Raw genomic sequence first — 26,991 nt, 5'->3', positions numbered from 1 at the left:
TGGCAACTGCAGTTCTGTACACAGGATTTACAGCAAGGGAAAACTAAACTAAGTCTTGAAGTGGCTGATTGGTGATGATTGGAGGAGAGGCAAGAATATAAGCCATAAACCTGTGTTTCTCTCAGGTCCTGCCCCGGGTTGGCACCTGGAGTACATCGATGTGAAAGATGAGACCATGGACAAGAATTTCCGTTTCCCATGTGACCGCTGGCTGGCCAAGAATGTGGAAGACAGGCAGATCATGACAGAGCTGGCCTGTGCCAACAACGACATCCTAGACTTCAGTGATAAGACCAGTTAGTTCACCACTGACCCTGATGTAGACTAGTGAGCCAAGAAAACTCCAGAGAAATAGATTGTTCCATGATAAGTGGATGGCCGCTATATTAGATGTACCATTTGGAATGTTCGATTAATTGATACTCCATATAAATGAATATCACCATATAAATTAATGTAGTCTACCAGGTCAGTTTACATTTCCTTTCAATCCTCACAACTAACATCTAGACTAGGGGTTGTAGATCTATTAATTTTTTTACACGGCAGGCACTTATGTTCTGAATAAATGAAGTTAGAATTTATGAGGTTGCATTTTTTATTCTTTCTCCAGAATATGAAATTGCCACTACAACAGCTAACACTGATGACGCAGACACCAAGGAGAATGTGTGGATCGTGCTGGAAGGAAAGAAGGGACGTTCAAAGGAGTTTGTGCTGGAGAATAGTTCAAAGAAAAAGAGGTTCCTTTGGTAGGTTCTCAAAGAAACACTTCAAGCCATTCTCTTGTTATTGGTGCCCCTAAAGAATATTCTCTTCTCTTTCAAGTGCTCTGGCGTTCTACCTTTTCTCTTGATCTTACTGTTTTCAGCAGGCCATTAATTTCAGGACAGTTAAGTCCATACTGTGCTTAGAATAATCATTATTTTACAGATATAAAAGAAGGGAGAGTAAATCAACTTATCTCCTGTGGATGTCTCTTTTCAGTGGAGCCACAGACACATTTGAGTTTTCCTCCAAGAATGTGGGTGAGATAGCTGGCATCTGCGTGGGGCACACGACTAAAGACAGCAAGAAGGTGAAGGGTGAGGCCTTCTGGCACGTCCTGGAAGTTGTGGTGACAGAGAAGGGACTGGGAAACAAGTGAGTGAAAACTTCTGGGGAACAAAGACAGGTCTTTTTCTCATCATGTCTAAACTCATGTCATCATGCTTCTCTTTCTGTTCCTGTCCAGGTATTTATTCCACTGCGATGCCCAGATCCCTCTAGCAGCCAAACGGGACAAGTTCCTGACCTTCGAATGCTTTAAGACCATCGAGAGCTTTGCCAGCAAGGTCCGCAGCCTCGTGCCCGTCAAGTACGAGATAATCGTCATCACCGGCGACGTCAAAAGGGCCGGAACTGACTCTAACGTTTACATCACCATATATGGCTCCAATGGGGATTCCGGAAGACGTGCCTTAAAGCAGAAGTTCCGAAACCTTTTTGAGCGGGGACAAACAGATCATTTTACTCTGGAGATGTTGGATTTAGGGGAGCTGCTGAGGGTCAAAGTGGAGCATGATGGCTCAAGCCACAACTCTGGTTGGTACCTGGAGTGTGTAGAGGTCACCAACACAGCCAACTCGGTGACCACTATCTTCCTGTGTGGGAAGTGGTTGGACCCTCAGAAGGCAGATGGGCAGATACAAAGAGTGCTCTACCCCAAATACTGACAAGTACCCATGTTAACCCTTAAGAGCCGGGGGGAGGGAGGATTGTTTTAAGATTGTCATACCGAGGACCATTTAGCTATTTCATTTTGAATTTTAGGACCCCTTTAGGTATATATAAAGAAAATTACAACAATTATTTGATGAAACATTGAATTTGGCCTTACTGCTATTAGCCCATAGAAACACATTGAATAAGAGATTCATCCATGGAAAAACAGATAGTGAAAAAATAAATCGAAATGAAGTTTGTTTTAAAGTGTCTGTTTTTACACTAAACTACTTCCATAAATACTGTACTACCATTAATTGTTTTAACTGGTACTGGGCTACCTTCAGACAAGTCTTGTGATGCTTGTGGGTGTCCTAGCCAAACTGTTCGGAAGATACAGACAGAAGTTGGCAGATCGGCAGTACCGACTTCAGACGAGTCACGTGACCGTTGTGTTCATGAGAGTCTCATCTTTCCATAGAGTGGTCATATTAGTTTGGATGCCAAACCGTTCGGATGCTACAGAGGTTTTCGTGAGAATACCTATTTTCGGGATGTCTCATTGTCTGACAAACACAGCTGTAGCTTGGCCACCTTCCACCACAGATGCGGAAGGTCGCCATTGTCAGATGCGGTGGTTTGAGTTTATCAGCGCATGCAAAAACATATCTCTAGTTTAAACAGACAGATTTTGATGGGGATTTTTGTATTATGCTAATTCGATTTCCCATGGCAGCGGAACTTGGGACCAGCTATTTATGTTTGGAGTTTTTTTTTTTTTCTGGAGTACTTTTCAATCTGAAACCATTTTTGTATGTTTGAGTATTTTACTTTGTGAAACATAAACAGAGAACATAGGTGATAACTATATAGAAACAAATCTGCTTAGAAGCAGATTCATAGCATGTGATTGTATTCACTCATGCTGGACTAGATACACCACTGTCGACATGTATTTCATGCACAGGCCCTGTGTGTCCATCTAGCCTAATTGTCAGTGATTATTGCTGATATTTTGAAAAAAATAATCATTCTATGATTTTATACTTGCTTTGTGTTTATAAACTTTGTACCGATTCGTGTCATGAAGTTAATTATTTACTAGAAAAATTGAATAATCCTTAACCAGGTATTTTCAGCATTTTAGGCAGTTTATTTGAAAAACACATAGAAAAACATCATATAGAAGACAATAAATAAAAAAAGGAGACAGAACAGTTTGGGTTAAGCTATGCAACTTTTTGCATCATCATTAGTAATAAATACAGTACAAAATCCACCAAAAGTGAATCTAAAGATTTTCCACAATATTCACTGATCCATGTTATTCTTCATTATCATTTAGCTATTGCTTTTCATATTATTGATACATACTTTGTCTATAAAATACTCCAGCTCATAAAACATTGCGCGGTTACAGCAAAACAGCAGTGTGTTGTACAAAGATGGCCACTTCCCTTTAATCACTGGCAGGTTAGTTTAATCAACAGTTTGTCAGCAGCAAAGAAACATCTGTAATATTCAAGAAGGTACAGCCTTATATTAAACACGTCTACAGCTACGCCCATGTACACATATGAAAACCTGAGAAGGACATGCATTAGAAAGCTTGTGCTTTAGGATTCTACTTTTTATTCCCCTTCACCAGCATGAGTTATAATACTATGGCTACTGTCCAGTTTTCTTCTGGAGTAATAACGCAGTATACTGTCTGTGGAGGACAGAGGCAAGGCAGGAGTTTTTCCTGACCAGGTGACCTGACCAGCAAAAACTCTAGGCCCTAGACATGGGGTAAGGCCAGTGACAGCAGGAAAAATAAAAATAAGACCAGTCAGCTTCATTCCAATTGGATATATGTAGGATTTATAAATTGTTATTATTGAGAAAATAAACACAGAAAACAGGTGGTTAGCTTATTATACCCAGGGGTAAAACCACACTATCAAGAGTATTACACCAGAAAAAAATAAGACCCAATAGCTCAAGTTTATCATGTTAGCCACCTCCCGAACCTAACTACACAAACACTGCATTTGCCAGCAATACAAAGTACCTAATAATGCAGTTATTCATTCATAAGGAAAGAGTTAATATAGCTGGGCCAGAGAAACGTATGGTAAGAATGGTCCCGTGTAGCTCAGTTGGTAGAGCATGGTGTTTTCAACGCCAGGGTTGTGGGTTTGTTTCCCACGGGGGACCAGTATGAAAAAAATAAATGTATGCACTCACTAACTGTAAGTCGCTCTGGATAAGAGCGTCTGCTAAATGACTAAAATGTAAAAATGAGACACCCAACATCCAGATATGGTGAAATATACAATCGAGGTAAATCAAAACAAATGAAAACAAACTGAGCAACTGGTAATGATCAGGGATAAATATGAAAAATAAAATAGTATCATATTTCCAGCAAGGGGTATAGCCATGCTAGGAGGTTTACATGCTAAAACATTTGCACCTAGTCACAGTCTGTCCACTCGATCAAAGCAGAGGGGGGAATCTTCGATATGACATTGAATGGAATGTAAATCAAGATCAACAGCACCACGTTGGCTAGAGACAGCTCACATTACACCCTAGTCACCCTTCCAAATGACACTGTCTCCTTATGAAAAACACAACTTGCATGCAAAGCATCCCCACCAACCAATGCATAATGAGGTATTATTATTTATTTTTTTACATTGTGTTATTTCTAAATAAATAGATTGATTCAATTGCAAAGTCAAGAGAGAAAAGACATGAAATATGCCACCACAATAGCTACGGTTAGTAATAAATTATGATTGTTAAATACTTAAGGCATTTCAACTCACAGCATCCTATGTGAAGTAGCAACCCTCCTTGTTTATCTGTCTTTAGTTTTTTTGGATGGAGGGTTTGGACAAAGGAAAAACGCAACACAGTCAAGTCAACCTCCAAGAGTACACAAGGAAGCATGAAGATACGTGTAACCGAACACAGACGCATAAGCTAGAACAAGGAGACCCCACACCACCAAATCTACTTCAGGCAACCCCATATTTTAGTGCATTTACAAAACACAAGCTACATTAATAAATATGTTTTTTTGCAGCATTGGAACCATTTCTTCAAAATTGTAAAAAAAAATGGACAAGGACTTGGCTTTACTTGGTCCAATGTCCAAATTGGCATGAGCGCTCAAAACAAATGAATAGTAAGGAAACCAAAATGAAGAAAACAATTTTTAAAAATCAAAGAAATGTAAATAGTAAGAATAATTGTTTGGTATTTTCAAACGAATGGCTTTTTCTCCCTTTAACCCTCTTTCAAGTGAACTACACCAACATGATTAATGCACGATATAGAGAAAACAGCTTCCATCACTGAACAGTTTACAGATGTTCTAGCAATACCATACACAACTACCATCATGGGGGACCATCTTACACATTCTAGGACACAGAACAAAGGCCTACTAGTTGGATATCTCCTAGGAACACCAGCTGTATTCCTGTATCGAACAACGGGAGCAACTGAGATTGAAATGAAGGGAACCGAAACAGAGGTTGTTTGCTATGCACTGTATAACTCACATGTGCTTGTTCTGTAGGCAATAAGGTACTGGTATATGTTAGAAAAGGATTACATTGTATTTACTCTAAAGACAAGACACAGACACTGCATCCTCCAGCCCATGCCAGCCTTTAAGATCGTGCTATGGATGAGGCTGTGAGTAGAAATTGCCCATAAGCACAGTTCTTTAAATCAATTTACCCCTCCCCCAATCCTAATCTTAATCATTAGGAGGGGAGACGCAACAGTGACAGAAGATCAGCGTCTAGGGGAAATGTCATCCTGCTCCATGGATGAGTAAAAGAGTCATACTATTTATGGTTCACATGCAGAGAGACTGCAGACTTTCTACTGCTCCACAATCACAAGACAGCCCAAGCCTGCCATAGAGCATGCATATCTGGGGCCTCTGTTTTAGACTATAGAGGCCCCACTACAGCACAATGCAGACCACTAAAGCCATGCCTGGTTAGCATCTCTAGCATCCACTGTGATGGCAGAGATCTACTGTACTGGAAACCCACAAAATGTTTGGCCTTTGTACATAGCTAGCACTTCCTCATTGTCTAAAGTCTGTCTGTACGCCTATTCTCCTTTGTTAAATAGGAGTATTTTCCCTATTTTTTCCCCCACCTTATTTCTCAAAGTGGGATTTTTGCTTGCTACACAACACTGTCACTCTGTTGTAAATACTGGCAATCAATTACAAGACTACTACACTCCATAACACCCTAAGCATTAGGCCACAGAAGCTCATTTCAAGAAACATTCCCTTGCTGATTTCATATCTTGTCATGATTGCACAGATGTGCTGTAGTTAGAGCTCAGCGTTTGGGTTTCATCACACGGAGGGAGACCAATACACATCAGCGGTCGAGAACAGACCTATATATAAACCCTCAGCAACACAATACACACACAAGCTAGGGGGTTTGATTGAGAATCATCTTTGAGTAGGTGTATGGAGAAGCGAATGCTACTGTGCACAACCCAATGGAGACTCATCAAGCCCCAGCACCTGTCTATACATTCTGCCATCCTTCTGCCTCTCTTCTCCATCCATCTATCGGCCTGTTTTGTTTCTCTATTGTTTGATCAGTGTGGTTTCTTAATCCCTCCCTCCCCCGCTCTCTCGTCCCCTTCCATTCATTGTCTTCTTCGACTGGCTCAGAAGGCAGGCTCATAAGTGATGCGGATGGGAAGGTGGACGTTTGGCAGAGCTCCTCCTAGGGATGCTATGGGGTATTACAGGAAGGGGCAGGGAGAGGAAGCATCAGCTGTCTGGTGTCAGCTGGGTCTCAATGTCCACCCTGCATATGGGGCATTTCCTACTGGTGGCCAGCCATTGGTCTACACACGCCTGGTGGAAGAGGTGCATGCAGGGTAATCTCCTGTTGGTGGAGGAAGATGTAGGAGAGTGTTAATATGAATGACCATAGATACACAGAGATCTGCAAACTGTACTCTGTGTTGGCACAATAACATTGTCATTAGCATTTTGACTCACCTGACATCCTCTCCATCCTCCAGCATTGATAAACAGATAGTACACTTCTCATCTGTATCCAGTTCCTCATCCTCCAGCCCTAGCTTCAGGTCCTGGGGTATTCTCTGGAAATAGAAAAATATACAAATACAGCGACAATTACCATAAGCAATGCATCTCTCATTTTCATTTGCAAAGTTTTGATAGTTCACATGAAAATAGTCATGCTTGAAGTCCTCATAATGTAGTTATAATATATGACTAACGGCTGTCCTGAAAAACCCTGTTTAGAACCATTGTCCTAACATGGCATACAGTATACTGCAGAAGACACAATTAAAAAAGTGTCCTTCGGGTTCCTGTCTCATTAAAATGTAATGCTTATGATTCCTTCACATACTGTACAGTATATTTAAATCATACTCATATGACTTACACAGCTTTATAATAATTGGTCCTTTCACCTACAAGATGAGTCATCCTTGGTCTTAAATTGGGTACACTCCAGACCAGACCATCTAAATAAGTCAGTTTGGAGTGGAAGCAGACCGTATTCTTTGGAGAGATAATGTGGCTAACAATGACCTAAAATGAGATGGCAATGCTCATCGGTGTCATTCGAATCTGTTCCGTTTTCTACCTCTGTACATCCGTTACCGACACAACTTATGAGGGCATAGTCTTACCTTCTTGTATTTGTGAGGGAAGGTGAACCTTTCAATAGTGGTCTGGATGGCCCCTCGGTTCACACTGCCCAGCCTGTCCTCCAGCTGCAGGAGCTCCTAATGGCAACACATGGGGAAAGACCATTAAATATCTTATTTCAGTACGATAAAAAGAACAAAACAAAATAAAACACTGGCTTTTGGATTCGGAAGCATCTGGAGCACAGAACTAGCGGAAATTAGAAGATCAGTCCCACATGAGGCTGTCCACAGCATTTGTCACTCAGAGGCAGGGACGGATGTGTGAGAGGTGAGAGGAGGGAGTGTGTGTGTGACAGGGTGACAGTGTGATGGGGTTGATGGGACTTGGCCGTGTGACTGAGATGACTGTACCTCGTAGCTCTCTCTCACAGCGGATGCATGGCGGGAGGGGTTGAGGCCCTGCAGGGCCAGCAGGTGTAACTGAGGATACGGGTAGTTTCTGATCTCATGGACAACCTGGGGAGAACATACAGAGAGACAGTAAGGGAGTAATCTGGATACATTCTCCTCAACTCATCTTTGAGAAAACATATTTGCGTTTCATACTGCTTCCTGCCTGCCATCCCTGAACCCTGTCTCTACAATGACCTATGGTGTGAATACCAAATCAAACACTCCAGGTGGTTCAGCTAATATGGACGCCAGCAGTGCAGATCATGAAATATTGCTTTAAATGGGACTGTCCATTCTGAACATTTAAATTCCATGGCAAAAGGAGTTGTGATGTCCTCACCACTTGGGTGGAGGCGTTGTTCCTGGGGAAGTGATGCATCCTGGGAGAGGTCAGGTAGTGTTGAAAGTGCTGGGGCAGTGGGCGGACGTGGTACTGGTGGGGGGGAAGCCCCGCGTCCACACTCAGGTCCCTGACCAACCACACAGGACAGGAGGAGAGAGGAGAGAAGAACCAGTTAAACACTGGGCCCATTTCACAGACCCATCAACATCATCAACATTGATTATCATTGGATTACATAATGCCCGTGGGAGGGGACTCAAATTTGAAATGAAGATAATCCATAGTTCAGGAGTAATGTATTAGACTTAACTATGAAGCCACATTATTGTAGGAGTGCAAGCTGGTGTGTTATTTACCAGTCTGTGCCTTCGGCCAGGTAGCGAGGCTGCTGGCCAACAGGCTGTGGGGGGACATGGAGGGCAGGAGCAAACTCGTACCCCAGCCGCAGTCTGTGGGGCTGGTGGGGCATTCTCTCTGGGGTGCGTCTGCTGACAGAGGACAACCAAAAAAGGTTTCTGTACACATTAAATTCCATGCAATCTGTTGTGTGGCACTTTTGAAGTATGAAAACACATGCCAAACTTTGGGGTTAACTACCCCTTTATCAGGGGCACATTATTAAACTGTACAGATTTTGGGGGGTGCATCAAAATATAGTTGTTCGTACAGACCATGACATTACTAAAGCTTATGGAGGTACCCTAGTTATTACGGTAGTGCCGTGCATAGCCAGAAACCAAGTCCCCATACCTGGAAGGTGGCATGATGCGGCGGTGCTGGGCTTCTAGGATCTGCTGTTGGAGGAGGTATTGCTGGTGTAAGGCCTGAGGTAGGAAAGGGGGGACCAAGAGGTCCTGGAACTGGGGTACGGGGGGTAGGGGGTTGAGGGGCGAGTGGAGCTGGGGAGGATGCTGGTGGCCAGAGGGAGGCAGGTGGGGGTTTATGCCCGACTGGGGCTGAACTGGGTGGGGCATGGGGAAGTCAATGGGCAGCGCGGCATGGGGGCCTAGCTGGAAGTGCCGGCAAGAGGTAGCATGGCTATGCTGCTGCTGCTGCCGGTTAAAGTGGGATCCTGTGGAAACATCAAGAGGGAGTCAGACACCTGAGAGAGAAATGGTAGGTTAGAATTAACAGTGTGTGTTTCTGTGTTGTAATTGTATTTCTGTAGGATGATCTTTATAAAAGCCCTAACTCTTACCTATGGTGAAGAGGAGGGGATAGGGAGATATGGTGAAGTAACATAGAAAATGTTAATTTTTCCAAACATTAATGGTCTTTTATGGCATCATGTCACATTTGACCCTCTGTTTGGATTCTCACCTCTGGGCATCTGACTCTTCGGCAATGGGCGCAGCCAGGACTGTGCATTTAAATTGTGTATTCAAGTGGTTTCCAAATTAGGCTAGTTTTAAAAGCTGTGTGCAATATATGTGATTGACCATGAATCCATTTGATAGAAGTGCACAACTGCTGTCAGAAGTGTTTCTAGATCTACTGTATGACATTCTGCTGATCAATCACATCATTCATCCACAGAAGGACAAAAAAACAGAGAACATCTATTCCTAAGAGATGTTTTTTTGTAAAGAAACTGTTTCTCCATTATAATCAGAGGATTTTACCAATGTGATGACATTGCTGTGAGTGAGTCCTTTTTCTGAGAACTCTCTCACCTGTTGAACTGTGGGTAACATAAGGCTATATTATATAGTACAACAAAACTGAATGTTTATCTATCACTACCCATATGTCTCTATCAGCAAAATGTTAAGCCTACAACGTCTATCTCCAACCAGAAATCAGTATCGATTTACATACTGCCTATATCGCTCTTTCTCTCACTCAGACACAGTGCTAGCCAAAGCTTTCCCATATGTAGATTCCTTGGTTCAGGGGAAATAGCTTGAATGCATTGCATACCAGCTCAGTACTTTTCCCCTCTTCCTAACCACAGCTATTTGGCAGCTGAAAAGAACAGGCTGCTGTTGAGGCTCGAGAGGGAGAACCAGATACTACCACTGTACTATAGTGCACTGTCTAGGTTTTAATACTGTGTGTGTGTAGATAGATAGGGCTGACAATTCTAATGGAAATAACATTGATTGTGAATAGGAATGGCTTTCAATTTACATGAAGTAGGCCTAGGCTACATCGTGACATTGATGCCAATATGACTAAATATTATATTTGAAAAGGGGAGAACACAATTTATAGGACAAGACTTCATAGTCTGTGATATGTTTTCCATGGCGGAAAAATTTAGTTTGGACTCGAGCAGCAAGAGAAGTCGTGGAAAAAGACCATCGAACTAAATCTATCCACTGAGATATATGCAGCCTAGCACAAACATTTAGGGACGAACCTACATCTAGGCTTTTGTGAATGTAGTTGCTAGGCTCTTTTCTTACATGTACATGCTAAAGTGTTTGTGGAAGAGTGGATAACACATTCAGATGAAAACAGGTGAAACCCCTACAATTGAGAAATAGGCAAATGTCTACATTGCATTTGGATCATTAAGTTGTAGTAGATTTGAAGGTGCAGTGCTACAAAATGCCTAGGAAAATAGTAATGAGACTAATCTCGACAACTTTCAGAAACATCCGATTGTGGTGGTGGGTTTTTTAAATGTCACATTCAGTTCATAACCAGTCACTAATTAATCAGAATGAGTTAGGCCTACTAAAGTAGCATTTGATCCCAGGATCAACAGTGGCGCACTGCACTTTCAATTGTCTCAGTAGTAGAATCTCCATGAATGACAGGGGATAGACTCATTCAGGCCTTGTGATGAGAAAAGCGAGGGAATCGTCTATCTTTGTCACAGCGGGAGTGGAGGCGGGTGGGGTGGAGTTGGGCAGGTAGGGACGAGGGAAGGGATAAAGACAACAAATGGACATCAGCAAGAAGCACACTGAAGGTTAGGAAAAATACTATATTCTTTATTGGAAAATATTAGTATATGTGGAATTTGTGTTTTGGTTGTAATAATAATAATAATAATATAAATACCATGCAACAAAAATAAACAACATAGACTGAAGGCAAAGCCCACCATGCTCCATAAAAGTGTTAAAAAGAACAAAAGCAGCATCCAATGAGCAGACGTGGTTGGCTACAGTACAGTGCAGCAGGGTACATCTTTACTACAGAAAAATTACATTGGAATTTACTATTAAACGTAAAAACTAAATAATATGAATCATAACATGACCATGCATTGAAAGTACTATTACCAGAACAAAGGGTAAAGAGCAACCACAACCAAACAATAAAAGACGTTATTACTCTACTAGAGGATTTACTGTAGCAGTGCAGGAGATAAGCATCCCTGTGAAATGGATAGCATTTTGTACTTTTGTTAGTGGATCATTAGGAAGTGATGAACCACCAGTGAGTGAATCTACTACTTATAGAATTTGGTTTTGGCTTCTTTTCAAGAAGAACAAAGTATTACAGTTATGACAGGTTGTTGGGAAGAGGTGCAGTGTACCTGTATTTAATCAATTTTTATGTGTTTTCCATTTTTTTATCACTCAGATGACCACACTAGGGATAATCCTAGTATAGCTTTTACATATCATGTAAGAATGCCAATTGGAGCATTAGCTACCGCTACTTAGCCACATTTGTACAATGCACCTTCCATGGAGAAAATTAGCCAAATTCTGGTCTTCATTAAAGCAGTGCTGAAGTCGAACCCATGCAAAATGTATCCACTTTACAGGAATTTACAGCATGTTGTATATCAATACTGGATGGGAGGTACACAGTGACATTTATTTGATTCTCTAAAGAGCTAAAATATGTTAACAATACAGCAACTTCACAGAAAAAGACAACAGGTGTTAGCAATTTTTGTTTTTTCACAACAATGAATTATGGGTGAATGGTACATTCTTGGGGGCGTTTAAATAAAATAATAGCAATGTCTTCTGATGGAAAGAGGAAATGAAGAAGGGATTCACGATACAGCTAAATACAGAGAACAGGCCACGCCACACCACAGCAGATGATCATTAGCTACACAATGGGGGGACAAAGATCTGATAAATGCAGAATGTAGAGCCAGCCTCGATACTATGAAACAGGAAATAAGAACAGAAATAAATGCACAATGTGAAATCATTGATGCCACTGTATGAATTTAGTTGATACGCTACACTGTAGCCTAAATGGTTTATGCAACGGTATGTTTGGTACTGAATCAACGGGAAATGACTAGCGTAAAATCACCTGGTGGATAGCTTGTTTTAAATATTGGAAAAACAACCTACCTAGCTACGACGTGTTTAAAGGACTTCCTGAAATATGTCAATTTAGTCTGTTTGTAAGCTTCTAGTTGTGATATACAATTGTATCGATTAACGTAGGTGATTGAATTTGTCGTAAGACCCTCTCGGCAAGCAGTAAAGATTATCTCCAAATGACATCATCCTGGGATTAAATAGGTTCTCCACTAACCTAACGAGACCGCGCTAGCTAACCTTCAAACATGTTTCACGCATTACTCTCTGTGGTCTGATATTACACCACTGCCATTAATGTCAATTGGTAAAGTATTTCTTAAAATGGAACTGACTAGCTAGCTACAATATATAATGTCCAAAAAAAGCTTAACGTTTAGCTAGCATTAGCTAAATAGCGTCGGTCAACGCGCTAACTAGCTACAGTAGTTAGCTGTCAACAACTAACGTATCTCGATTTGAGAAAAAATAAATAAAACATATTTATAGGTAAATAGGACCCATACTACCAGAATGTGTAGTATGGTCCTGCAATTGTTAATAAAATGTAGCGCTGGTCAACAACATACTTGCTTGCTAATGCTAGCTAACGTTGGAATGGATTCTAAAGAGATTTTCGACCAGGTTAGCGAGCAGCTCCGGTGGTATTAAGATGAACAGGGCACATGTAAGTGTTAAATATAAATACATATAAATACCTCTATTTCTTACTGAGCCAAATACAGGAAGAACCAAATATCCGACATGCACTAAAACCATCCTTGGATCCTTTTCTTGCCGCTGGGTTTTTGAGAGACAAATAGCCCATGCGGATGATCCGTTTCAATCTTTCTACATTCAAGCGGATCTAGCAAGTACTGGGCTGGCAGGCAGCTGCTTCGGTGACAAAGCGTCGATGGCTCGGCGTTTTCTGAAGGAACATTTAGGAAATGTAAAGTACCACAAATAGCCACTAGGTTGCGCCATAACCCCCAGCATAATGTTTTTCAGCCAGATTCATTCATAGATAAGTGAACTCCGCTGCAGTAGATGGCAGTAATGCTTTGAAATGACAGCCTGTCATCACGGATGACATAAAACGAAGAAGAAGGGACTCGTTTTCGGCCATTCGCACACTCTCCAAGTACAGCAAGCTGGTCTTTGCAGGTAGTGGAGGACAAGTCACATTCGCCCATTAGAGATGTTATCTGTGCGAGTTGCAGCGGCTCTGGCCAGAAGCTTGCCCAGACGGGCTGGATTTGTGAGTATTGCATTGATTTGGATGTTGAATAGAAGACATTTAGCATTGCACGATTTAAAATGTAAATGTGAATGCAGTCGGTGTGTGAAGGGTACATACAGGCCTCCACCTTCACGCGCTCGTCCCAGAACGTCATGTCCAAGAAAGGCAACGCATGGCACTCGACGTAACGTTACTTTGTAGATTTTTATTTGGTAACGTTAATTCGCTAGGTTTACCGTTTTTATAACTCGTTCATTGAACATTTCGTTTAGATTTCCACTTTCAATGCGCACTTGAACTACACTAACGTTACGGCCCCATAAAATGGCTGTGTTAGCTAGCTAACTAGTTTAGCATGCTATCCGCTAGCTAGGTAAACTCTGAAGGTCAGGATCTCTCTACATGTAGAATGCTCCCCTCGCGCGCACACACTACAAGTCTCTCTAAATATATTTAGTTATAGTGTCTAGCATATGCTTTGAAATTGTCGATTTTTTTATTTTATTGGTTGTTTAATTGGATTTATATTTTTCATAGGCCTGCTGTCAAATAAGAAAGGACTACTTGCGCACAACCTAGTTAGCTATTAGCCAACGTTACTTGGGCTAACGCCTAGCCTAGAGCGTATGCCGTGTTTTGATTGTAACGTATTCCAACATATATTGGGCGATTTCTTTGCCATTCCATCAGTTCAATTACACTTATTTTGAAGAATAACCTATCATACTTTAATTAATTCTAGGTGTCTAAAAATGTTGCCGCCGCCTGCGTAGGAGTGAATCACCTCCACACACACAGACCATGTCTTGCTGCGAAGACAGGTAAGTATAGAGAGAATGGGGACTCAAGGAATGACCTTTTGAACTTGGGTCAGAAATCCTCTTGTTATGAGCAGGAGACATTAGGTTTAGATGACATTTGAAAACAATAACATAATGTTGCTATCATAATTTGCCCCTGTATAAACAGAGATTCCTCTATGGCTATATTATTATACTAACAAAAACAAGGATATCAAATGTTATTTGCCACATGCATCAAATACAACAGGTGTAGACCTTACCGTGAAACGCTTACTTACAAGTCCTGAACCAACAATGCAGTTTGAAGAAAAATAAGTGTTAAGTTAAAAATAATTGAAGAGCTGCAGTAAAATAACAGTAGGGAGGCTATATACAGGGGGTACCAGTACAGAGTCAATGTGCGGGGGCACAGGTTAGTCAAGGTAATATGTACATGTGGGTGGAGTTAGTGCCTATGCATAGATAATAAACAGAGTAGCATCGGCGTAAAAAGAGGGGGTGGGGGGACAATACAAATATTCCGGGTAGCCATTTGATTAGCGGGGCGGGGCGGCAGGTAGCTTAGTGGTTAAGAGCGTTGTGCCAGTAACCGAAAGGTCGCTGGTTCTAATCCCCGAGCCGACTAGGTGAAAAATCTGTCGATGTGCCCTTGAGCAAGGCACTTAACCCTAATTGCTCCTGTAAGTCGCTCTGGATAAGAGCGTCTGCTAAATGACTAAAATGTAAAAAATGTAAAATTAGCTGTAAAGCATTCTTATGGCTTGGGGGTAGAAGCTGTTAAGAAGCCTTTTGGACCTAGACTTGTTGCTCTGGTACCGCTTGCCGTGCGGTAGCACGGAGAAGTCTATGACTAGGGTGGCTAGAGTCTTTGGCAATTTTTAGGGCCTTCCTTTGACACTGCCTGGTATAGACGTCCTGGGTGGCAGGAAGATTGGCTCAAGTGATGTAATGGGCCATACGCATTACCCACTGTAGCGCCTTGCAGTCTGAGACCGAGCCGTTGACATACCAGGCGGCGATGCAACCAGTCAGGATGCTCTCGATGGTGCAGCTGTAGAACTTTTTGAGGATCTGAGGACCAATGCCAAATCTTTTCAGTCTCCTGAGGGGGAATAGGCTGTCTTGGTGTGTTTGGACCATTATAGTTTGTTAGTGATGTGGACACCAAGGAACTTGAGGCTCTCAACCTGCTCCACTACAGCCCCGTCGATAAGAAAGGGGACGTGCTTGGCCCTCCTTTTCCTGTAGTCTACGATCATCTCCTTTGTCTTGATCACGTTGAGGGAGAGGGTGTTGTCCTGGTACCACACTTCCAGGTCTCTGACCTCCTCCCTATAGGCTGTCTCATCGTTGTCGGTGATCGGGCCTACCACCGTTGTGTCGTCGGCAAACTTAATGATGGTGTTTGAGTCGTGCTTGGCCACGTAGTCATGGGTGAACAGGGAGTACAGGAGGGGACTAAGCATGCCCCCTTGTTGAGGATCAGCATGGCAGATGTGGTGTTGCCTACCCTTACCACCTGGGGGCGGCCCATCAGGAAGTCCAGGATCCAGTTGCAGAGGGAGGTGTTTAGTCCCAGGGTCCTTAGCTTATTGATGAGCTTTGAGGGCACTATGGTGTTGAATGCTGAGCTGTAGTCATGGGTGAACAGGGAGTACAGGAGGGGACTAAGCATGCCCCCTTGTTGAGGATCAGCATGGCAGATGTGGTGTTGCCTACCCTTACCACCTGGGGGCGGCCCATCAGGAAGTCCAGGATCCAGTTGCAGAGGGAGGTGTTTAGTCCCAGGGTCCTTAGCTTATTGATGAGCTTTGAGGGCACTATGGTGTTGAATGCTGAGCTGTAGTCAATGAACAGCATTCTCACGTAGGTGTTCCTTTTGTCCAGGTGGGAAAGGGCAGAGTTGAGTGCAATAGATCTGTGGATCTGTTGGGGTAGTATGCAAATTTGAGTGGGTCTAGGGGCGGCGCACAATTGGCCCAGCGTCGTCCAGGGTAGGGGAGGGAATTGCTGGCAGGGATGTAGCTCAGTTGGTAGAGCATGGTGTTTGCAACACCAGGGTTGTGGGTTCGATTCCCACGGGGGGCCAGTATGAAAAAAATATAAAATAATGTATGCACTCACTAACTGTAAGTCGCTCTGGATAAGAGCGTCTGCTAAATGACTAAAATGTAAATGTAAAATGTAATGATGGTGTTGTGAGCCATGACCAGCCTTTCAAAGCACTTCATGGCTACAGACATGAGTGCTATGGGTCGGTAGTCATTTAGGCAGGTTACCTTGGTTTTCTTGGGCACAGGGACTATGGTGGGCTGCTTGAAGCATGTAGGTATTAGACTCGGCCTGGGACAGGTTGAAAATGTCAGTGAGGACACTTGCCAGTTGGTCAGAGCATGCTCAGGAGTACACGTCCTGGTAATCTGCTTGTGAATGTTGACCTGTTTAAAGGTCTTGCTCACATTGGCTACGGAGAGCATGATCTCATGCATGCTTCAGGGTTGCTTGCCTTGACACGCGCATAGTCATTTAGCTCGTCTGGTAGGCTTGTCACTGGGCAGCTCGCCCAGTTTTAATGTTGAGTATTTTTTTTTGTTTTTTAGGTACGGCTGAGGTGTCCTCCATCTTGGAGGAGAAGATCCTGGGGGCTGACACCAGTGCTGATCTGGAAGAGACTGGCCGTGTGCTGTCCATCGGTGATGGTATCGCCAGAGTGTACGGTCTCAGGAATGTTCAGGCTGAGGAGATGGTGGAGTTCTCCTCTGGGCTCAAGGTGCAGATCTAGGAGCAATTTAGTTTATGTATCCTAACTGAACCATGTTGAAATGCTTCTTCTGTTCAATCTACTACTGTTGTCAATCAGCATATTTTAACAAAACGTAATCTATCCTCTTTTCTAGGGTATGTCTCTGAACTTGGAGCCTGACAATGTTGGTGTTGTGGTGTTCGGTAATGACAAGCTGATCAAAGAGGGCGACATCGTGAAGAGGACTGGTGCCATCGTGGACGTGCCAGTAGGTGAGGAGCTGCTGGGTCGCGTGGTGGACGCTCTGGGCAATGCCATCGACGGAAAGGTGAGGGCAGATTTATGTAGTTAATTGCCAGTCATCAAATATTATTGGTCGCGTACACATATTGCAGATGTTATCGCAGGTGCCACGAAATGCTTATGTTTCTAGCTCCAACAGTGCAGTAATACCTAACAATTGTAGTGATTTTTGTGTATGAAAATAAATATCAGAACGAGCAATGTCCGTCTGGAATAGATATGGTGCCTTCAGAAAGTATTCACTCCCCTTTACTTTTTCCCCATTTTGTTACATCCTGAAATTAAAATGGATAAAATTTGATTTTTTTGGTCATCGCCTACAGACAATACCCCATAATGTCAAATGTTTTTAGACATTGTTACAAATCAATTAAATGAAAAGCTGTATTGTCTTGAGTCAATAAGTATTCAACCTCTTTGTTATGGCAAGCCTAAATAACTTCAGCAGTTAAAAAAAAAAAAAATGACTCGCTCTGTGTGCAATAGTGTTTAACATGCTTGTTTACTGACTACCTCATCTCTGTACCCCAGACCATACAAATATCTGTAAGGTCACTCAGTCGAGCAGTGAATTTCAAACACTGGTTCATCCACAAAGACCAGGGAGGTATTCCAATACCTCGCAAAGGGCACCTATTGGTGGATGGGTAAAAATAAAAATACGGACATTGAATATCCCTTTTGAGCATGGTAAATGTATTAATTACACTTTGGATGGTGCATCAATACACACACTACAAATATACAGCTGTCCTTCCTAACTCAGTTGCTGGAGAGGAAGGAAACCGCTCAGGGATTTCACAATGAGGCCAATGGTGACTTTAAAACCGTTACAGTTTTAATAGCTGTGATAGGAGAAAATGAAGGATGGATCAACAACATTGTAGTTACTCCACAATACTAACCTAAATGAGAGTGAAAAGAAGGAAGCCTGTGCAGAATAAAAAAATATTCCAAAACATACATCCTGTTTGCAATAAGGCACTAATGTAAAACTGCCAAATGTTTTTATTAAACTTTTTACCCCTTTTTTTTCTCCCCAATTTCGTGATATCCAATTGGTAGTTAGTCTTGTTCCATCGCTGTAACTCCCGTGCGGACTCGGGAGAGTCGACGGTCGAGAGCCATGCGTCCTCCGAAACACGACCCAGCCAAGCTTTACTGCTTCTTGACACACTGCTCGCTTAACCTGGAAGCCAATGTGTCGAAGGAAACAACGTACAGCTGGCAACCGAAGCCAGCGTGCATGCGCCTGGCCTCCACAAGGAGTTGCTAGAGCGCGATGGGACAAGGACATCCCAGCCGGCCAAACCCTCCCCTAACCCGGACGACACTGGGCCAATTGTGCACCGCCTCATGGGTCTCCCGGTCATGACCGGCTGCGACACAGCCCGGGATCGAAACCGGATCTGTAGTGATGCCTCTATCACTGATCAGTGCCTTAGACCGCTGCGCCACTCGGGAGGCCCTAAATAAATTACCTTTTGTCATGAATGCAAAGCGTTATGTTTGGGGCAAATCCAACTCAGCACTGAGTACCACTCTTCATATTTTCAAGCATGGTGGTGGCTGCATCATGTTATGGGTGTGCTTGTCTTGTCATCGGCAAGGACTAGGGAGTTTAAGATTGTTAAAAAATAATAATAAAAAACACTGAATATAGATAAGCACAGGCAAAATTCTAGAGGAAAACCTGGTTGTCGGCCTTCCACCAGACATTGGGAGACAAATTCACCTTTCAGCAGGACAATAACCTAAAACACAAGGCCAAATACACTGCTCAAAAAAATAAAGGGAACACTAAAATAACACATCCTAGATCTGAATGAATGAAATAATCTTATTAAATACTTTTTTCTTTACATAGTTGAATGTGCTGACAACAAAATCACACACAAATTATCAATGGAAATCAAATTTATCAACCCTCAAAATTAAAGTGGAAAACCACACTACAGGCTGATCCAACTTTGATGTAATGTCCTTTAAAACAAGTCAAAATGAGGCTCAGTAGTGTGTGTGGCCTCCACGTGCCTGTATGACCTCCCTACAACGCCTGGGCATGCTCCTGATGAGGTGGCGGATGGTCTCCTGAAGGATCTCCTCCCAGACCTGGACTAAAGCATCCGCCAACTCCTGGACATTCTGTGGTGCAACGTGGCGTTGGTGGATGGAGCGAGACATGATGTCCCAGATGTGCTCAATTGGATTCAGGTCTGGGGAACAGGCGGGCCAGTCCATAGCATCAATGCCTTCCTCTTGCAGGAACTGCTGACACACTCCATCCACATGAGGTCTAGCATTGTCTTGCATTAGGATGAACCCAGGGCCAACCGCACCAGCATATGGTCTCACAAGGGGTCTGAGGATCTCATCTCGGTACCTAATGGCAGTCAGGCTACCTCTGGCGAGCACATGGAGGGCTGTGCGGCCCCCCCAAAGAAATGCCACCCCACACCATGACTGACCCACCGCCAAACCGGTCATGCTGGAGGATGTTGCAGGCAGCAGAACGTTCTCCACGGCGTCTCCAGACTCTGTCACGTGCTCAGTGTGAACCTGCTTTCATCTGTGAAGAGCACAGGGCGCCAGTGGCGAATTTGCCAATCTTGGTGTTCTCTGGCAAATGCCAAACGTCCTGCACGGTGTTGGGCTGTAAGCACAACCCCCACCTGTGGATGTCGGGCCCTGATACCACCCTCATGGAGTCTGTTTCTGACCGTTTGAGCAGACACGTGCACATTTGTGGCCTGCTGGAGGTCATTTTGCAGGGCTCTGGCAGTGCTCCTCCTGCTCCTCCTTGCACAAAGGCGGAGGTAAAAGTCCTGCTGCTGGGTTGTTGCCCTCCTACGGACTCCTGATGTACTGGCCTGTCTCCTGGTAGCGCCTCCATGCTCTGGACACTACGCTGACAGACACAGCAAACCACCTTGCCACAGCTCGCATTGATGTGCCATCCTGGATGAGCTGCACTACCTGAGCCACTTGTGTGGGTTGTAGACTCCGTCTCATGCTACCACTAGAGTGAAAGCACCGCCAGCATTCAAAAGTGACCAAAACATCAGCCAGGAAGCATAGGAACTGAGAAGTGGTCTGTGGTCACCACCTGCAAAACCAGTCCTTTATTGGGGGTGTCTTGCTAATTGCCTATAATTTCCACCTGTTGTCTATTCCATTTGCACAACCGCATGTGACATTTATTGTCAATCAGTGTTGCTACCTAGGTGGACAGTTTGATTTCACAGAAGTGATTGACTTGGAGTTACATTGTGTTGTTTAAGTGTTCCCTTTATTTTTTTGAGCAGTGTATATATACTGGAGTTGTTTACCAAGATGACATTGAATGTTCCTGAGTGGCCAAGTTACAGTTTTGACTTAAATCGGCTTGAAAATGTATGGCTAGACTTGAAAATGGAAGTCTAGAAATGATCAACAACCGACTTGACAGAGCTTGAAGAATTCTTAAAAGAAATGTGCAAATATTGTACAATCCAGGTATGCCAAAATCATGGAGACTTACCCAGAAAGACTGACAGCTGTAATCACTGCCAAAGATTATTCTAACATTTAGCTGTGTTTGAATACCCATAATAACATACTACATACTTAATGAGTATATACTATTAGTTAATTTTAGTATACTGTAAACGAACTGTATCCTTTCAGTTGAGTTTACTAGCGCTTCGCCTGTCTACCGGATGTTGATGCTGTTGCTATGCAACTTCTTGCTAGCTTGTTGGCATAACAAATTACTAGCTAGACATCTTACGACTTCACAATGTCCGTTGAGAACGCACAACTATACCGCTAAGAATGACATTAATAATCAAGTCCATACACGTTGGGTAGTTAGCATATAGTTAATATACTGTAGCTCAATTGGTAGAGCATGGCGCTTGTAACGCCAGGGTAGTGGGTTTGATCCCCGGGACCACCCATACGTAAAAATGTATGCACACATGACTGTGTCGCTTTGGATAAAAGTGTCTGCTAAATGGCATAATATTATTTTATTATTAAGTTTGATGTATTAGTAGCCATCTAACGTTAGGTAGCTAGCTAACATACCAGTACATGCAATTGCTGTAATGATATGCTATGCGGTTCGTAAGGCTAGCGTAGCTAACAAATTGTCAGGCGACATAATGTGTAAAGTAATTACTTTATTACATAGCAAAACATTTTTTTTAACCATTTGTCATTTGTTAAAGCAATACATTTGTATCTGCTCTCGTCGGGCTTCGGCTGCACGTTTTCATCAATTTTCTTTTATCTGAAAATGTTGAAGCCAACATTTGCTGAATTGCATTATGGACCCTAAAAGCACAGAAATGGTGTCCACTGCTTGTATACTTTGTATTTTGGCGAATGTAGTACGACATCCAGGAACTTTTGGCATACTAACTATATCCATACTATGACCAATAAGCATACTACATACTCAATTTACGTCACAAATAGTGCAATAGTATGAGTATTCGAACACCGCTATTGACCACAGCTATTAACTCGGGTGAGAATACTTACATAAATTAGATTTCTGAATTTCATTTTTTATAAATTTGCCAGCATTTCTAAACATGGTTTCACTTTGTCGTTGTGGGGTATTGTGTGTAGATGAGTGAGGGTGAAAAATCAATTTAATCTATTTTGAATTCAGGCAGTAACGCAACAAAATGTGGAAGGCACTGTATATTATACCCAAACCTGTTCCTTTCAGATCTAGGGTATTTGGGTTGTGACTAGAGGTGTACTACGGCCTGGGCATATCTGGTCTGATCAGAATATTGTAAACCTTTCCTTGTCCCTCAGGGTCCTCTTGGGTCTAGCATCCGTAGGCGTGTGGGTCTGAAGGCCCCTGGCATCATCCCCCGTATCTCTGTGAAGGAGCCCATGCAGACTGGTATCAAGGCCGTGGACAGCCTGGTGCCCATTGGCCGTGGCCAGCGTGAACTGATCATCGGTGACCGGCAGACTGGGTAAACAGATGGCCAGATGCCATCTATCCCTCAGTCGGTCTATTTGAGGATTACTAATCTGCATGTTCAATGTGTAATAAACAATTGTTAAGGTGTTAATGTTCTACTATGCTAACTTAACTTGCAATTTCCTGGAGGGTAGTAGACAGCGCTTCAACCATTTTCTATTGCCTCTCATTCAACTTTAAACCATGCAGTTATATTTGTAGTAATTATTAGCTATGAGATGAGTAATTCTTCCAGTCAACTTTTGCCTCTTTTGAGATTTGATTTCTCTGACACTCTGGAGCCCAAGTATACTAGAACTGTAATCTAATACAAATTCCCTCTTCTATTCTAACAGCAAAACTGCTATTGCCATTGACACCATTATCAACCAGAAGCGTTTCAACGAAGGCAAAGATGAGAAGAAGAAGCTGTACTGTATCTACGTTGCCATTGGCCAGAAGAGATCCACTGTGGCCCAGCTTGTGAAGAGGCTGACTGATGCTGATGCAATGAAATACACCATTGTGGTGTCTGCTACAGCCTCTGATGCTGCTCCCCTGCAGTACCTGGCCCCCTACTCTGGCTGCTCCATGGGAGAGTTCTTCAGAGACAACGGCAAGCACGGCCTCATCATCTATGATGATTTGTCCAAGCAGGTGAGAAGGGGAAGTCGGGGCTGAGTGGAGAGTCTTGCGTGTGATGCTGCTTCATGAAAAAAGAATGAAACCAGGCTCTGTTAATCTACCCATGTTTAGTAGCTGTATTCGCATCCCTCCTTCCTCTCCAGGCTGTAGCCTACCGTCAGATGTCCCTGCTGTTGCGTCGTCCCCCCGGTCGCGAGGCCTACCCCGGTGATGTGTTCTACCTGCACTCCCGTCTGCTGGAAAGAGCCGCTAAGATGCACGACAACTTCGGAGGCGGCTCCCTGACCGCTCTGCCCGTCATTGAGACCCAGGCCGGAGACGTGTCTGCCTACATCCCCACCAATGTCATCTCCATCACTGACGGACAGGTGGGTGCGGTGTGGAGAGACGTCATTTCATTGAAGGCCCCACTTAACTTTTTTCCAGGGGACATGTCAAAGATGAATGTAATCCCTAAACAGAAGTGTGCTCTCTCCCCTGCAGATCTTCTTGGAGACTGAGTTGTTCTACAAAGGTATCCGCCCAGCCATCAACGTGGGTCTGTCTGTGTCCAGAGTCGGATCAGCTGCCCAGACCAAGGCCATGAAGCAGGTGTGACCTGGGGCTCCTTAGGAGACTGATATTATACATCAGATAAATGCAGATAAACATTTTTAGTTCATTGCAGTTTGTGATTTACCCTAGAGTATTTTCTCACTTGGAATCAGTCTCCTAAATCTGTAATATGATTGTGGTCTTGACTGTGTAGGTGGCTGGTACCATGAAGCTCGAGTTGGCCCAGTACCGAGAGGTGGCTGCCTTTGCCCAGTTTGGCTCTGACCTGGACGCTGCCACCCAGCAGCTGCTCAACAGGGGAGTGCGCCTCACTGAGTTGCTCAAACAGGGACAGTACTGTGAGTGTCACCACCCAGTGTGCTAATAAAGTTTAACATTTTGTATGTTGTCAACCAGGCCCACTCCTTCATTTGGGGCAACATATTTTTATTTTACTGTCTCTCCCTCCCCCAGGCCCCATGGCCATTGAGGAGCAGGTGACAGTCATCTACGCTGGTGTCCGAGGTCATTTGGACAAGCTGGACCCTTCCAAGATCACCAGGTTTGAGAAGGCCTTCCTTGGGCACGTCCTCAGCCAGCACCAGGACCTGCTCACCACAATCAGGTAACAGGACTGTCTGAGCTATCGGTCAAAACCAATGGTTGATGTTGAAATCATTATGAACGTTGATATACATTTCATCTGAAGTAATGACTCTTGTTTTATTCCAGGACCGATGGCATGATCTCACCGACAGCTGACGCCAAACTGAAGGAGATTGTGTTGACCTTCCTGTCAAGCTTTGATTGAGTGAAACTGCTCCTGTTCCTTCAGTGCTTACTGTCTGTCCCATTGTCCTATTATTATATGTATGTCAAACATTGAAGGCCAGAACCTCCATGTACAGATTTCTCCTAAGAAGAAATAAAATTGTACAACCCTAGAAGAGCTGTGGTAAAATTTGACTGTTCGTGGTAGACAGTGCCAGTCCAGCAGATTTTCCAGTTGAAGGGAATGAAAAATAATTAATGCAGTAAGTGTTTCTCCCACGGTGGGTCTTTATATACTACTCTAAATATCTTGTGACTGTTCATGAATTTCACGTGACCAAAAAAACAACTTAGTGGTCTCAAAATATACAGAATAATAGGATATCAAAACAGTTAATTTTGCATCACAAAAATGCAGCACATTCAGTCAACCATAAAGCGTTTAATTGACTTAAAATAAATGTATGGCATTGATTGTATTTAGCAACTGTTGCAATGTCTGTTGGAAAATTCCTTTCTCGCTGTTGGGGCTCATGAGTGACCAGTTTCTGTAAAGCTGGAATGTTGGCTGTAACTCGTTTATGATGGAAATAAAGGTATCCACACTTAATGTAAAACTCTTGCGATCATGTTTTTACCTAGTACAGCTTCTCACCCATAAATCTGGACCAATACTGCCCTTTGCGTTTTGATACAATGACATAAGCCCTAGTAACTCAGCACATGATTGTCAAAGTTGTATTACTCTTAGTAATACAATTTGATTTGGATTCCATATAAGACTGAGCTCTGAAAATGAGGGGTTATTCATAATTGTATTTTAATTTGGAATTAGTTTTACTCTTGTCAAATCCTTTGCTAAGGTCAGTCTCTCTAGACTCACCATCCATTTACCTCCCCACTGCAATTAAAGTTTTTCCACCAGAGGGTGGTAGTTGATCTGGTTGACCACATCAGGAGAGCAGACAATGTCATCTGAATTACATGAGATATCTTTAGTAGGTTTTTGCACTAATAAACATTTAGTGTATATGACAGCATTTTCCCAGCTAATTCATTTAAACACTATTGTCGAGTGCATTGCTTGGCAAGCGTGAGAGCAACCTGACAGAGTTTGAATGGGGCTTCTGTCAATGAAGACTTGTCTGGGTCAAAATTGTCTCTTTCCTAGCCTCGTGAGAAGGGCTAGGGTCAGAACAACAAGCCCAGTGATAAAGATATGGTTACATTTTATATCAAGGTGAAACACTTGTCTGATCAATTTGAAACTGAGTAAGTCCAACCTGAACAGAAAAATCATGAGATCTTCAGCAAGTTTGAGAACTCAAAACAGCAAGTGGAAATTGACTGGTTAAATAAACAATTAGTACCCTTTTAGTAGCTGCCTGTTTATGGTATTCAAAACCACATTTGACCACTTTGCACATTTCATGCATACAGTGGGGGAAAAAAGTATTTAGTCAGCCACCAATTGTGCAAGTTCTCCCACTTAAAAAGATGAGAGAGGCCTGTAAATTTCATCATAGGTACACGTCAACTATGACAGACAAATTGAGAAAAGAAATCCAGAAAATCACATTGTAGGATTTTTAATGAATGTATTTGCAAATTATGGTGGAAAATAAGTATTTCATCACCTACAAACAAGCAAGATTTCTGGCTCTCACAGACCTATAACTTCTTCTTTAAGAAGCTCATCTGTCCTCCACTCGTTACCTGTATTAATGGCACCTGTTTGAACTTGTTATCAGTATAAAAGACACCTGTCCACAACCTCAAACAGTCACACTCCAAACTCCACTATGGCCAAGACCAAAGAGCTGTCAAAGGACACCAGAAACAAAATTGTAGACCTGCACCAGGCTGGGAAGACTGAATCTGCAATAGGTAAGCAGCTTGGTTTGAAGAAATCAACTTTGGGAGCAATTATTAGGAAATGGAAGACATACAAGACCACTGATAATCTCCCTCGATCTGGGGCTCCATGCAAGATCTCACCCCGTGGGGTCAAAATGATCACAAGAACGGTGAGCAAAAATCCCAGAACCACACGGGCGGACCTAGTGAATGACCTGCAGAGAGCTGGGACCAAAGTAACAAAGCCTACCATCAGTAACACACTACGCCGCCAGGGACTCAAATCCTACAGTGCAAGACGTGTCCCCCTGCTTAAGCCAGTACATGTCCAGGCCCATCTGAAGTTTGCTAGAGTGCATTTGGATGATCCAGAAGAGGATTGGGAGAATGTCATATGGTCAGATGAAACCAAAATAGAATTTTTTTGTAAAAACTCAACTTGTCGTGTTTGGAGGACAAAGAATGCCATACCTACTGTGAAGCATGGGGGTGGAAACATCATGCTTTGGGGCTGTTTTTCTGCAAAGGGACCAGGACGACTGATCCGTGTAAAGGAAAGAATGAATGGGGTCATGTATCGTGAGATTTTGAGTGAAAACCTCCTTCCATCAGCAAGGGCATTGAAGATGAAACGTGGCTGGGTCTTTCAGCATGACAATGATCCCAAACACACCGCCCGGGCAACGAAGGAGTGGCTTCGTAAGAAGCATTTCAAGGTCCTGGAGTGGCC

General features: G+C 43.1%; 3 protein-coding genes across 5 annotated transcripts in view; 2 read left to right on the top strand and 1 right to left on the bottom strand.

Annotated features, from left to right (window-relative positions):
* The window catches only part of LOC121584004 (lipoxygenase homology domain-containing protein 1-like), a 70,517-nt gene extending 68,672 nt beyond the window's left edge, over nucleotides 1-1,845 (top strand). Inside the window, exons 39-42 of the mRNA XM_041899839.2 lie at nucleotides 126-296; nucleotides 614-752; nucleotides 988-1,143; nucleotides 1,235-1,845. Of these exons, the coding sequence (XP_041755773.2) occupies nucleotides 126-296; nucleotides 614-752; nucleotides 988-1,143; nucleotides 1,235-1,715 (947 nt within the window). The 3' untranslated portion in view covers nucleotides 1,716-1,845. The remainder of the gene's footprint in view (nucleotides 1-125; nucleotides 297-613; nucleotides 753-987; nucleotides 1,144-1,234) is intronic.
* Nucleotides 1,846-3,919: 2,074 nt separating this feature from the next.
* Nucleotides 3,920-13,427, bottom strand: LOC121585101 (E3 ubiquitin-protein ligase RNF165-like). Of its 3 annotated transcripts, none has more exons than XM_045225781.1 (8): nucleotides 13,116-13,427; nucleotides 8,921-9,242; nucleotides 8,527-8,658; nucleotides 8,168-8,297; nucleotides 7,786-7,890; nucleotides 7,414-7,509; nucleotides 6,749-6,852; nucleotides 3,920-6,632 (listed from the first exon to the last, which is right to left on the bottom strand). In XM_045225781.1, the coding sequence occupies exons 1-8, from the start codon at nucleotides 13,174-13,176 to the stop codon at nucleotides 6,515-6,517; spliced, it is 1,068 nt and encodes a 355-aa protein (XP_045081716.1). In that variant the 5' UTR covers nucleotides 13,177-13,427; the 3' UTR covers nucleotides 3,920-6,514. The 3 variants fall into 3 exon arrangements, with proteins under 3 accessions (XP_045081716.1, XP_041757393.1, XP_045081717.1); XM_041901459.2 differs by having other exon boundaries at nucleotides 8,527-8,655; XM_045225782.1 differs by having other exon boundaries at nucleotides 8,921-12,250; nucleotides 13,116-13,197.
* An 87-nt stretch (nucleotides 13,428-13,514) lies between these two features.
* Nucleotides 13,515-25,014, top strand: LOC121585100 (ATP synthase subunit alpha, mitochondrial). Its single transcript, XM_041901458.2, has 11 exons — nucleotides 13,515-13,657; nucleotides 14,382-14,460; nucleotides 17,043-17,212; nucleotides 17,340-17,513; nucleotides 22,301-22,467; nucleotides 22,811-23,111; nucleotides 23,243-23,467; nucleotides 23,583-23,690; nucleotides 23,848-23,992; nucleotides 24,108-24,258; nucleotides 24,366-25,014. The coding sequence occupies exons 1-11, from the start codon at nucleotides 13,598-13,600 to the stop codon at nucleotides 24,442-24,444; spliced, it is 1,659 nt and encodes a 552-aa protein (XP_041757392.1). The 5' UTR covers nucleotides 13,515-13,597; the 3' UTR covers nucleotides 24,445-25,014.
* The last annotated feature ends 1,977 nt before the right edge of the window (nucleotides 25,015-26,991 follow it).

Source organism: Coregonus clupeaformis, chromosome 16, assembly GCF_020615455.1.
Source record: "Coregonus clupeaformis isolate EN_2021a chromosome 16, ASM2061545v1, whole genome shotgun sequence".
NCBI classification, from domain to species: domain Eukaryota; kingdom Metazoa; phylum Chordata; class Actinopteri; order Salmoniformes; family Salmonidae; genus Coregonus; species Coregonus clupeaformis.
The sequence above is the reverse complement of the archived record's forward strand: the minus strand, read 5'-3'. Positions and strand labels throughout refer to the sequence as shown.

Bases quoted from the DNA above. Each gene is read 5' to 3' on its own strand.
- LOC121585101 (XM_045225781.1), bottom strand. From the start codon at position 13,176: ATGGTTTTAGTGCATGTCGGATATTTGGTTCTTCCTGTATTTGGCTCA. The intron at 8,659-8,920 runs GTATGGGGACTT...GTCCTCTGTCAG, and splicing joins CGCATCATGCCACCTTCCAG to CAGACGCACCCCAGAGAGAA. The intron at 8,298-8,526 runs GTAAATAACACA...GTGGTTGGTCAG, and splicing joins CTGGCCGAAGGCACAGACTG to GGACCTGAGTGTGGACGCGG.
- LOC121585100 (XM_041901458.2), top strand. From the start codon at position 13,598: ATGTTATCTGTGCGAGTTGCAGCGGCTCTGGCCAGAAGCTTGCCCAGA. The intron at 17,514-22,300 runs GTGAGGGCAGAT...CTTGTCCCTCAG, and splicing joins GCAATGCCATCGACGGAAAG to GGTCCTCTTGGGTCTAGCAT. The intron at 24,259-24,365 runs GTAACAGGACTG...GTTTTATTCCAG, and splicing joins GACCTGCTCACCACAATCAG to GACCGATGGCATGATCTCAC.